Consider the following 13807-nt stretch of genomic DNA (forward strand, 5'->3'; position numbering starts at 1 on the left):
GCTTTTTCTAGCCACTCACAAGGCTTTGGTCAACCTGAGGCTATAGTAGAAGACACTTACCCAAGGTGCTAAGCAGCAGGACTGAACCCAGAACCATGTGATTGGGAAGCAAACTTCTTATCACAAAGCTACATCTGCTCCTATATACACCTACATATTCAAGGGGGTAATGAAAAGCTCCTGGCTTTGGGTAAAGGAAAATACAGAAGGATTAGTTAATTGTGATTTTATTCAACATATTCCCCTCTCAGATCCCCTAACTTATTGCAGCAGCCCTTCAGTTTTTCTAAGCCCTGAAAAAAGACCTTAGAAGTTTGGGCCTTCAACTAGGCCTTTTGCGATACCCTTAGAGCCAGGAACTTTTCTGCACCCCCTCGTACACACACATACACACACACACACACACACACACACACACACACACAAGCATTTATATTAATCACACACATACATATAGGCATATATAAGCATGTATGTGTACCCCCCCACACACACACATCATACAATACAATATATTCTTTTATTCTTTTAGCATAATCAGGCACATAAATGTGGCCATACTGCAGCATTGCTTAGCATAACATAACACAACATAACACAATATAAAAACATGACACTACATGATATATATATATATATATATATATATATATATGATGATGATGATATATATACATATATATATATATATAGTACAGTACAATACAATATAACAAGAGAATAAACATCTTCACATCATTTCCTTGCCTTGTGCCATGTGTTGTTTCTCCACCAGATTTACTCCTATTACACATGTAAAACGAACATTATTGATTTTTTTCTCTCAGTTAGTCAGCTTATGTGACCTCCACACTTTCTGCAAACCCGCCACGTAAAATACACGCACACACACAACCATACACACACACACATGCATATATATATTCATGTATGCATGTATGTGTGTGTGTGTGTGTGTATATATAAAGATATAGATACATCAATACCTTCTTGACGTATTTCTTTGTTACGTCTCCAGGAATATGGCAGAACGTAGGAAGAAGCAGTAAGTAAAAGCAACTTGGGTTCAATTTTTTCTTTCTTTCACCTCACACACACACATAGAAAAATACATACAGATATACACACACACATATATATATATATATATATATATATATATATATATATATATATATATATATATATATATATATATATATATATATATATATTATATATGAATGTATGTATACCTACATACACACACATGTATATATACACACGTGTGTATAGAATATACCTAGTAAAGAGCCGGGTAGACTATAGTTTAAAATAAGTATTCAATACAGGTGTCGGGCAGAGGGAATATATTTATTATTAGCAACAGGCCCTCAAAGAGCTATTCCATGGTTTGGGGGATTGAGTTATTATACATACATATATATATATATATACATGGAGCCTAGTGTAGCCATCTGGATCACCTGTCCTCAGTCAAATCGTCAAACCCATGCTAGCATGGAAAGCGGACGTTAAACGGTGATGATGATGATGATGATATATATATATATATATATATATATATATATATATATATATATATATATATATATATATATATATATATGTATATATGTATGTGTGTGTGTTATACATGCCTATAAAAAACATACATGTCTACAGTATGTGTTTCTGTATGACAGTGTGTGTTTGTGTGTGCATATGTATTTAAACAACCCTCAAAACATTTCTAGTTATACTTTTGCCCTTTTTTTTGATAATAATTTTAACCCTACACCTAACATGGGGTCCTTTCATTGGTAAATATTTGTTACTACCAAACTTCAAGGAAATAAGAAACACCAGAAAGGTCCAAGTTCAATTCCTACTATAAGTGGCATTTCAAATCCAGCAGGAGGACACCTAAGAGTTATGTGCAAGGTGGACCCAGCTCCCTTAGAGTGTCCAGAACTAACACACCAAAATACTTGCTGGACAGGAATTCTTCTTCTGGAGGACCCCATAGCAAGTTTCCACTTAATAATGCCCCTAATATTTGTATTTGTACCGAGGGAGCAAGTTAGATGAATCATTAGCATGACAGGGAGAAATGCATTTTGTCAATCTTTACATTCTGAGTTCAAATTCGACTGAGGCCAATTTTGTGTTTTATCTTTTCGGGGGTTGATAAAATGAGTACAGCTGAGCACGGGGTTTATGTAATCGACTGTCCCCTCCCCACAAAATTTCAGGCAAATTTGAAAGCAATATGAATATGTATGTTGTGTGTATATAAGTATGTATGCATGTATCTGTGTATATATGTGTACATGTCTGAATGTGTTTACACATGTATCTGTGTATGTGTGTGTGTGTGTGTAGATATACCTGTGAATACTTATGTATATATGCAAATATACATGTATGTGCTTGTGTGTGTTTGTGTGTGTGTGTGTGTGTGTGCGTGTGTGCTCCCCTAACAACAACAATGCTCCCCATTTATGCCTTGTTTAATCTCCTTTTCTCATTGAATGTAGAATTATTGTTATTTAGCCGCAAGACAGTGTCTAAGCAGACCTGAGAGTACAGGTTTCATAGAGGAGGGAGTGGAGATCAAAATAACAAAAACAAATTGAATAATAAATCCAAATATTATTATTATTATTATTGTCGTTGTTGTTGTTGCCGTTGTTATTGTTGCTATTATTAAAAGAGATTTATTTGAATTCTAGTAAATGATTATTGTACTTCCACATTCAGTGTTTTTGCATAACTACAGATTGTTATATATATATATATATATATATATATATATATATATATATATATATATATATATATATATATATATATATATATATATATATATAGGCGTAGGAGTGGCTGTGTGGTAAGTAGCTTGCTTACCAACCACATGGTTCCGAATTCAGTCCCACTGCATGGCACCTTGGGCAAGTGTCTTCTACTATAGCCTCAGTCCGACCAAAGCCTTGTCAGTAGATTTGGTCAACGGAAACTGAAAGAAGCCTGTCGTATATATGTATATATATATATATATGTATGTGTGTATATATGTTTGTGTGTCTGTGTTTGTCTCCCCAACATAGCTTGACAACCGATGCTGGTGTGTTTACGTCCCCGTAACCTAGCGGTTCGGCAAGAGAAACCGATAGAATAAGTACTAAGTTCTCAGAACTTTCTGGCCCAGGGAGTCAGAGGCTGTCATTCTTCTGTTCTCTTTCTTTCTATGGTCACTCCTAGAATACTGGGCTCTAATAGAAGACACTTGTCCAAAATACTGTGCAGTGGGGCTGAATCCAAAACCTTGTGATTGCAAAGCAGGCTTCTTAACCACACAGCCATTCGTCTGCTGATGAATAAGTTAACTTTCTGAATTTAATTTTTAAAATCTTACTTCATATTCCATTTATTTAATATTAAAAAATAATCTGTTTTGATCTTACAGCAAGAAACACTGTCATGGCTACAAATTAGTTTAACGAAGGCAAAGTAAAATATTACTTAATTGAAACCTCTTCACCAGGAATTGAAAGGAAACAGCATTAAATTGGGCATTGAAGACTTGGTACTAAAGAAAAAGAAAGTGAAAAGTAGAGAAGAGAGATAAGGAGGAAGAATTGTTAAACAGGCTGCGATAACATAAGAATGGACGAATCCTTGTACGAAAATTTCATTTGTAATCTTTGTCTGGAACCTTACACTGAACCCAAGTCACTTCCATGTCTACATTGTTTTTGCTTAGAATGTCTGCTGCAATATCTGCAATCCAGGCAACCAACCACAGCTTCTCCATCCTCTGTGCTATATTACGATAACTTTCCTTGCCCTGTCTGTAAATATAAAGTGAGGTTGGAATGGCAGCAAAGACTCAGCTTTGCTAATCTAAGATCTGTCGTAGACTCATTCCCAGACAATTTCCACATGGTAAACTTAATGCAACAACTAGATATTCGACCAGTAACCAAATTCTGTGGCATTTGTATGGGGGATGACATCCAATCAAAGAGTGTCTCCTGGTGTCAAGACTGTTACCAATCTCTGTGTGAAAGCTGTACAAATTCCCATCGGACTCTACAGTTGACATCCGATCACACATTGATAGAGGACTGCAGTGTGAAGGGCTTCCTGTTTGCGAACAATGCATACCCCTGCCCGAAACACGACACTGAATCTCTGAGGTCATTCTGCAACAAGTGTAAGGTGTGTATATGCTACAAATGCCATCTGACTGACCACAAGAACTGTGAGAAGATAATACTGTTGGAGGAAGCTGTTGCTGACTATTCTACGACGGCTGATCTTATCATAGACAGCCTCAAGAAACACATGGAGGATATGGTGCTTCTGCGAGACAAAATAACAAAACAGGTGAGTAACTGTTGGTCTTGAAATTGACTGGAACCCTCGTTGTCATAACTGATGGAACGTCAGTTTTGAAGTTGTTAATGTTGAGTAATAATGTTATACGCAAAAGTGCTTTGATATAAAGTTGTTAATGTCATGTATTAGTGTTATATACAAAACTACTTTTTTTTACATTACCGTATGTGGGAGGAAACAAGATGGTGATACGAGAACAGAGGAAATACAATAAAACAGGTTAAGAAAATATTGTAATTTGTCATAAAACAAAAATCAGTATTCTCAACTGTCAATTGAATCAATAGGACAACATCTGTTCAGTAAAAGATTATTTGTGTTTACTTTAAACCTGGCACACCCCTTTATATCTTGAAGGGTGGGGTGTGAATTTGTCAGGTTATTCTGAAAGATTAGTCACCAATTCAGAATCAATAAATGAAGTTGTTTTTGTAAGTCATTGATTACTTGTTTCCACAATGTTTTGTCTTATTCTATTCTATTTTATTATTATTATTAATATTGTTGTTGTTGTTGTTGTTGTCATCGTTGTTGTCATTGTCGTTGTTGTCAGCTTTACTCTTCATCCTTTCAGGGTTTATCAAATAAGTTCCAGTTGAGCACTGGGGTTGATATAACTGATTCACCATCTCCCCATAAGATTTCATGTTTTGTACAATTGTAGTAAAGATCATTGTGATTAATGTGGTTATTTTTTGTTGCTGCTGTTTTTGTTGTTTTTTTGTTGTTGTTGTTGTTGTTGTTGTTGTTGTTATTAACTTTGGGGTTGATTAAATAAGTACCAGTTGACCACTGGGGTTGATGTAATTGACTAGACATCTTCTTCTAAATTTCAGGCTTTGTGCTTATTGTAGAAAGAATTATTATTATCATTATTAAGTCAGCAAGCTGGTAGAACTGCCAGTATATTGGAAAAAAGCATAGCAAGACACCTGTGTTCATCAAGGGAAAATCACAGGTGTGTTGCTGTAGAGGAGATATATGGCTGAAAGAGATAAAAAGGAAGATAGTGGTGGAATACTAGAGCAAACTCTCATATATCATAATATATTATAATATATTATGATATATTATAATAATAACACATATTATATATTTCACTCATTCTTTCTCTTTCAGCGCAATACAGCCCTTGACCGTCGAACCAGCATAGTGTCTGATATCCAGGACACGACCAGTCGATTGATAGAATCTCTCAAGATGAATGAGACCAACCTGATTGAAGAATTGGAAAAGTTCTACAAAGAAGAGGATGCTAAGAGAGAATTTCTTGAAAATGACATCAACGACACATTGTCCAATCTTTCAGAAACTTACAAAATATTTGAAAACTGTTACCGAGGTAAAAATGAACCTCAGTTCCTGAATCTTGTTAATACAATTGACAAGAAAATTCCTGATAATGCAAAGAAAGTTAAGAACTTGTTTGAGCGAATTGACAAAGAAAAGAGACATTTTCGGTTTGACATGAACACCAAAATCCAGGAATGTCTGAGAAAGTTGGAAGGTTTGCCACTCGGAACAGTTACCATTACTTCTGAGACTCCAACAGAAGAAATGGGCAACGATGCCATCGTGAGGTACAACTTACCAAAAATAGATTCGTCAACATCTATGAACTTTATAGAAACAACAGAGGTGGCAACAGAAACGACCCTTGTTGAAGTGAGCAATGAAAAGTCTCGGCAGTTAAAGCCGCGTGGTTTGTTGTCCTGGCTGTGTAGACGTGGTCCACCAAAGGTACCACACATAACCAGGTCTATCAGTCAGTCGAAAACATCCCTGTTAGCTGATGGAGTCATATTTTTGTCAGCAGGTAAGAACATTTTGTGAGATGAAGGTACGTCCTGACACCTTGTCTCCACCATCCTTTCTCCCTTTCTTGCTGGGGGTAGCCATCTGCTTCCTCCCCAGCAAATTACCTGTTGCTGTCACCTCTATCATACTTTCACTTCTCAATACTCAATACAAAGCCACCCCACATCAATACCACCCATTCTCTCAAGGGAGTTTGTTTTGTGAGTTATTTTGGTATCTTCATTTGTGCTGTTGTCACAAAAAAAAAGCACCCAGTACATTCTGTAGTGATTGGCATTAGGAAGGGCATGTAACCATAGAAATCTTACCAAAGTAGACATTAGAGCTCAAAGCAGTCATTTGACTCATTGGATTCTGTTGAACCTTCCGACCCATGCTAGCATGATTTATAGACATTCAATGAAATGATAATTATAATGATATATATATATATATAATTCAATACAAGGGAAAACAGTTTCCTTTATTGGGATGGAAAAATATCCAATTTTCCACTGGTATTTCAGTAAATACACACACAAGCACGTACTTGTGTGTGTATGTATGTGTACTTGTTGGTGTGTGTGTGTGTATGTGTTAAGACTCCAAACCTCCATCCCTGCCAGTTTCAACATTCCTTTTGCCATCTTTGCCTTTGTTGAGTGTCCCTCTCTCATACTGTGTGTCATCAATCAACACAGTCCTCTGCCATCTGTGGGATACAGATTTCATAAAATCTGCTTCCCATCAGCTTGTAATACTTACTGCCCCCCCTGTAAGCCTGCTCCATATAACTTCTAACCATCTCAGTTACTTTGTTTATGACCACACTACACCTCTTGCATGGTCGGAGTTGACATTCTACCAGAAGAATTTCTAACCAACTTGTTTTCTATATCTCTACCATGACCATTTCCCTGATGATATCAGAATCCTGGATTCCTATTTAATCTAACTGAGAAGAACTATAGTCAAACCAACCATGACCATCCTATCTCTATTACCGATGTTTGTTTCATTTTCAGCTAACTTGATTCTCATTTCTATTTCCAGAGTAAGAAAACATTGCAACTGAGTTGAATCCCTGTCTTGGATATTGGAAGAAGAGCGTTTTATTTTTGGAACTTATGAATATACTGATTATATACCTATATTTATACACACACATATCTGTACTCGTATATACTTGTTCTAAACACATATCCATGCATATAGATACAATTATATATATATATGTGTGTATGCGTTTGTGTGTGTGTGTGTGTATATATATATATATATATATATATATATATATATATATATATATATATATATATATATATATATGCATATATACATACATATTTATATATGCATATACACACATATATACATATGTCTATTATATCAAAACACATAGCATTTTTGATATAGTAAATGTAGCTATCTACTCTATGCAACATATTGAGTTCTCTATGAAAGAATGTTTACAGTACATATAATCTAATATAATATAATATAATATAATATAATATAATATAATATAATATAATATAATGTAATATAATATAATATAATATGATATAATATAATACAATACAATATAACATAATATAATCTAATCTAATATAATATATAATATGATATTAATAATATGATGTAATATAATATATAATATATATATATATATATATATATATATATATATATATATATATATATATCATCATCATCATCGTTTAATGTCCGCCTTCCATGCTAGCATGGGCTGGACGATTTGACTGAGGACTGGCAAACCAGAAGGCTGTACCAGGCTCCAATCTGATCTGGTCATAGATAATTGAACATTAATGACCAGAATAAAGATAATAAAATTTTCTCCCAACACAATAAAGATTATTCGCATCTCTTTTTACTATTCTCTCAGAATTCTGTGGTAGCAGAAATCATAAATAGCTTTAATACTTTCCACCATGGGTGTTGAACAACAACAACAAAAAGATCTTCCATATCTTCTGGTTTGACTAAATGTCAAATGAAGAACTGCATTGAAATACAAATCTGGTCCTTGAAATGAAACCCAAGTTGCTCAGATGGGTCGGACCCATACTTTGAATTGACCAGAGTGTGGTACCAAAGTATCAAAGTTAAGCATAAAACTGGACACTCGTTGGGGAAGCAAAAGTTTGGACAGTCAAAGAATAGGTGACATGAAACAGTTGAAGAAGAGCTGACAAAAATGGTTCTTTGGTACTATGCATAAATTGGTCAATGGCATTGAACTATTAAAGGCTGGTGTGAACGGCATCAAACTGTTGAAGTCATATATTTTATTTACTGATTGAGAGGATGAGGATTAAATAAAATAATAAATCTGTTAATATGATAATTACCACATTGAGATTATTAAATTCTCACAATAAAGATAATTACATTGTCTCAGAGTGTTAATATCCAAAAATGATTTGTCATGAAAATAATGATAAGGATAATAATAATAATAATAATAATAATAATAATAATAATAATAATAATAATAATAATAATAATAATAATAATAATAATAATAATAATAATAATAATAATAATAATAATTATTATTATTATAATAATGATGATGATATCAAATTTTGACACAAGGCCAGCAATTTCGGGGTAGGGGATAAGTTGATTAATTCAATCCCAGTGTTTAACTGGTACTTATTTTATCGACCCCAAAGAGAATGAAAGGGAAAGTCGACCCCGGCAACATCCAACTTTGGAGGAATTGGATCAATTTGACCTTGGCAGAATTTTATCAGTAATAATAATAATGATTATTATTATTATTATTATTATTATAATGATGATGATGATGGCTTCTGTTTTAAGAACAAGGGAGACAATGGAGGTGAGGAGGACATCTGAAACTGATATATTTTCGTAATCTGAAATCCAAGAAGGCAAAATAAAATTTAAAAAAAAAAAAAAATAATAATAATAATAATAATAATAAATAAATTATAATAAAAAATTTCAAAAATAATAATGATAATAATGAATAAAAAATAAAAAATAAAAAATGAATTGCAACAATATTTATTAAATAATTATTATTAACTGAAATTTAATTATAAAGTTGAATAAAATCTGGAATTTCAATTTAATTTCAAATTAACTTTTTTAATTACTGAATGACTGAATTTTTATTGAGTGCTGTTTTTATCATCATCATCATTGTCATCATCATCATTGTTGTTGTGAACATCATTGTCATCATCATTGTTGTTATCATCATCATCATCATCAGCACCATCATCCTCTCCTCCTTCTCCTCCTTTAGGTATTTTCGCTCAATAAACACTCACAACGCCCAGTCTGGTAATCAAAATTATGTTCCTACGACCACTGTCCTAACCACTGGGCCATTGCACTTCCACTGTGAAACTATTATATCACATTACAATAGAGATGTTATTGTTTCACTTTTGACACATAATACCGAAACAGTCTAAGAGATTGCACCAGGTTCGTATTAGGCAGAAGCTGGAAATTTTTTTGGCCCATGACACTGTATGTACCCTAAGTAAGCCATATGTAAAATTTGAATGAAATCAGTTGGGTAGTTCTTGAGTTTTAGTGATGCACACATACACACAGACAGACAGACAGACATTCTCAGTTTTATACATATAGATTGCACACACTCACACACACACATACACATACATAATGCATATGTATGTATGTATGTATAGATGTAATCTGTCACTGCAGCTTGTCACCTGTACAAATACAAATTCAGATTTGACAACAAAAAAAGACACAAAAAACACCCTAAACCTGTTTGTTACATTGTCACCATCATCATCATCATTGTTGGCGTCATCAATGCCACTACACTAGCTCCCACTACCACCACCATCATCATCATCATCTTCTTCACCACCACCATCAGCACCACCACCACCACCAGCAGCAGCACCACCACCACCACCCAAATCATCATCATCATCATTGCCCTTCCTAATCAGATAATCACACACCAAACAAAACAAAATACAGTTGGTTGTTTACAGCCAGAAAGACTGCTTCGGGATGTGTTCCCTTTATAAACACAATAACAATTCTTAAAGATGGGCACGGATTAAAGGATAATCCAATACACTCCCAGGTCCCATGTGAAATTCATTTTATATTAGAAAATATTCTTTGTTTCTTTTTTTGTTTCGTTTTTAATGTTTGTCAACCCCAGCAAGAAGGGGAGGAAGAGGGGGAGGAGGAGGAGGTTTAAAGCCCTCTAATAATGTTTAGCCTCTCTTTTAATTGTGGCACAGAAATTAACGTGGTGGTGGTGGTGGTGGCAGCGGCATGCCATTAGGGTGGGTGGTCATTATATTTGATGTGGGGACAGTTGTGGTATGGGATAACTTGGCATAATGACAATGTTGTTGTTGTTGTTGTTGTTCAACCCCTGCTCAACCTTGATCCAGTATACTTCTGATCAAAGGCAATCCTAGCATGACCGTCCTGTCTTGTCTCTATATAAGAGGAACTAATTCAAGACCACACTGTCCCATGTTGTCCTTTCTCAAAGAAATTGCGATAGGATTTGGAAGAAATTTAACTGCTAATTTTTTTGCAAGTCAAACAACCACAATCTCCCAAACCTACAATCAAAGACATTCCAAACATGACCATTCCATTCATCTTTTTCCTAGGCTCAGTATAGCAAGGACCACATTCCTGTGCCTATACACACACACAACCAATAAGTTTTGGCTGGCCTGAGACTAAAGCAGAAGACATTTGCCCAAATTGCCATGCTGAGGGGCTGAACCTGAAACCATGGGATCCAGAAGGAAACTTCTTAATAATTAGAAAACAATTAAAAATCAACGGGTGGCAAAAAACTTTCTATAGATCAATGTATGTATGAGTGTGTGTGTGTGTGTGTGTGTGTGTGCATGCATGCATGTGTATGTATATGTGTGCTTGTTCTATCTTGTATGTCTACATGTGTGTGTGTGAGTGCGTGTGGCATATTGCCTTTTGTAGTGGTGTGAGTTTGTGTTATATAATGCTGTGTCTGAGGTGTACATGCTTGTGTTTCTGTATGTGTGTGTTTGTGTGTGTGCGTCTGTGTGTACGTGTGTGTGTGTGTGTGTGTGTGTTAACCAAACATTAGAAGATGGTGTGTTCACGTCCTATTTAGTGTGGTGGAGTCTGTGAAACGGCCAGACTTACAACTTACATCCTCTGAAGAACACATGGCTTCAATTTTCCCAGCTGTCAGTCAGAGGCGCTACCAAACTTGATGGAGCAGGCACTTCTCACAAATACACACACATGCGCATGCACACGTACATACACAACATGCATTCACACATACAGGCACGCACACTCATACACGCATATATGCACACATATACACACACACATATTCAGGCATGTAAGCATACATACACACATAGAAACATACGTGTGTATATGTGGATGTATGTATACATATGTACGTCTACATGTATGTCTATACGTATGTACATGTGCTTATATGTGTATAAGTATGTATATATGTGTATATACATACTTATATGTATATAAGTATGTATATATGTATTATGTGTATATAAGTATGTATATATATATATATGTGTGTGTGTGTGTGTGTGTGTGTGTATGTATATATGTGTATATATCTTTCTCTCTCTCTCTCTCTCTCTCTCTCTCATTATATATAAATATATGTATATATATACATACAGATGTATATATATATATATATATATATACATATATATATATATATATATATATATATATATACATACAAATGTATATATATATATATATATATATATATATATATATATGTGTATGCATATTTATATTATATATATATATATATATATATATATATATATATATATATATATATATATATATATATATATATATATTTATATATGTGTATATATAATATCTATCTATCTATATATATCTATATATATATATTTGCATATGTAAATATGTGTATGCATATATAAATGTGCATGTGAATGTGTGTGTGTGTGTGTGTGTGTGTGTGTGTGTGTATTATTATTATGTTATTTTAAACATTATATGATTGTAGAGAAGATGAGTATTGGTGAATGGTGGTGATGGTGGCCAGTAATGGATATGTGTGTGTGTGTATGTATGTATATATATATATATATATGTGTGTGTGTGTGTGTGTGTGTATGTATATATATATATATATATATATATATATATGTGTGTGTGTGTGTGTGTGTGTATGTATCTAGCTATCTATCTATATGTGTGTGTGTGTATGTGTGTGTATGTACGTATAGATATATGCTGTGTTGTAAGAAGTTTGCTTCCTGACCACATGGCTCTGAGTTCAGTCCTGCTGCATTGCACCTTGGGAAAATGTTTTCATCTATAACTCTGGGCTGACCAAAAGCTTGTGAGTGAATTTTGTTAATGAAAACTGAAAGAAGCCTCTTCATCATCATCATCATCATCATCATTTAACATCCGTTTTTGATGCTGACATGTGTTGGACAGTTTGGCAGGTACTGGCAAGCTGGAGTGCCACCTGGGCTTTATTTTGTCTGTTTTGGCATGGTTTCTACAGCTGGATGCTCTTCCCAGTCTTAAATTTCTCCGTTATGTCATGCAGGACTATGATACACAAGAGGGGACTGAAAAGTGATCCTTGGTGAACTCCTACCTGTACACCAAATTCCTTGCTATACTCATTGCCAACTCTCATCTTATCGACAGCATCCCTGTACATGATCTGAACAGTTCTCACCAACCACTCATCTACCCCTAGTTTCCACATTACCCATCAGATAAGGGAGCAGAGGACCCTGTCAAAGGCTTTCTCCATGTCAGCAAAAGTCAAATACAGAGATTTATTTTTAGCTAAATACTTCTCCTGCAGTTGTCTTGCCAGAGAGATGGCATCAGTAATGCCGCTTCCTGGCACAAGACCAAATTGCATCTCATCTAGGTGAACTCTGTTCTTAATTCATTCAGCTATGACCGTTTCTGTAACTTTTATCACCTGGTCCGACAATTTGATACCTCTGTAATTATTTCTGTCTAATGCACCACCTTTACCTTTGTAGTGGTTGACTATAATGCTGTAGTCAACCACTACATGTACAACAACAACAACATTGCCACTGCTACCACCACCACCACTACTGCTACCATCACCACAACTGCATCCACTAGGACCACCAACACCCATTCTCTCACACACTTGTCACTCTTATCACTCACAACAGCACTTCCAACAGACATGGGGAGCAAGGACTGTCCCCTACATTCTTAACTGCACCCCCTCCCACTTTCCTCTCACCCACTTCACTCCCCACAAAGCTATTCTCCCAACCATTCCCTCTCCCCACCACACACCATCACTAGAACCCTTTAAATAACTGCCTGCCCCCTACTCCTCCTTACATGACATACTGCTGTAGGTCAGGTCACAGGGAAACCTTGCTACTGCAGGGTAGCGGGGAGGGTGGGGAGAAGGGATGAGGGGGTGAGCGGGGGGGGACCTTATTCAATCAACTTGACCCTCTTGTTCACATGACATTTCTACTTCCCCAAACATATGAGTAACTTACACACATTTAAACCTACA

The 13807-nt window shown here is 35.1% G+C and overlaps 1 protein-coding gene across 1 annotated transcript; it reads left to right on the top strand.

Moving 5' to 3' along the window:
- The first annotated feature begins 804 nt into the window (after positions 1-804).
- Positions 805-9328, top strand: LOC106869217 (protein meiotic P26). The gene is made up of 4 exons (XM_014914863.3): positions 805-1045; positions 3449-4371; positions 5503-6199; positions 7234-9328. Exons 2-4 carry the CDS (start codon positions 3649-3651, stop codon positions 7236-7238), a joined length of 1425 nt encoding a protein of 474 aa, XP_014770349.1. The 5' UTR covers positions 805-1045; positions 3449-3648; the 3' UTR covers positions 7239-9328.
- Positions 9329-13807: the final 4479 nt, after the last annotated feature.

The sequence above is a fragment of the Octopus bimaculoides genome, chromosome 20 (genome assembly GCF_046866305.1).
Source record: "Octopus bimaculoides isolate indiv1 chromosome 20, ASM4686630v1, whole genome shotgun sequence".
Taxonomy (NCBI): Eukaryota; Metazoa; Mollusca; class Cephalopoda; order Octopoda; family Octopodidae; genus Octopus; species Octopus bimaculoides.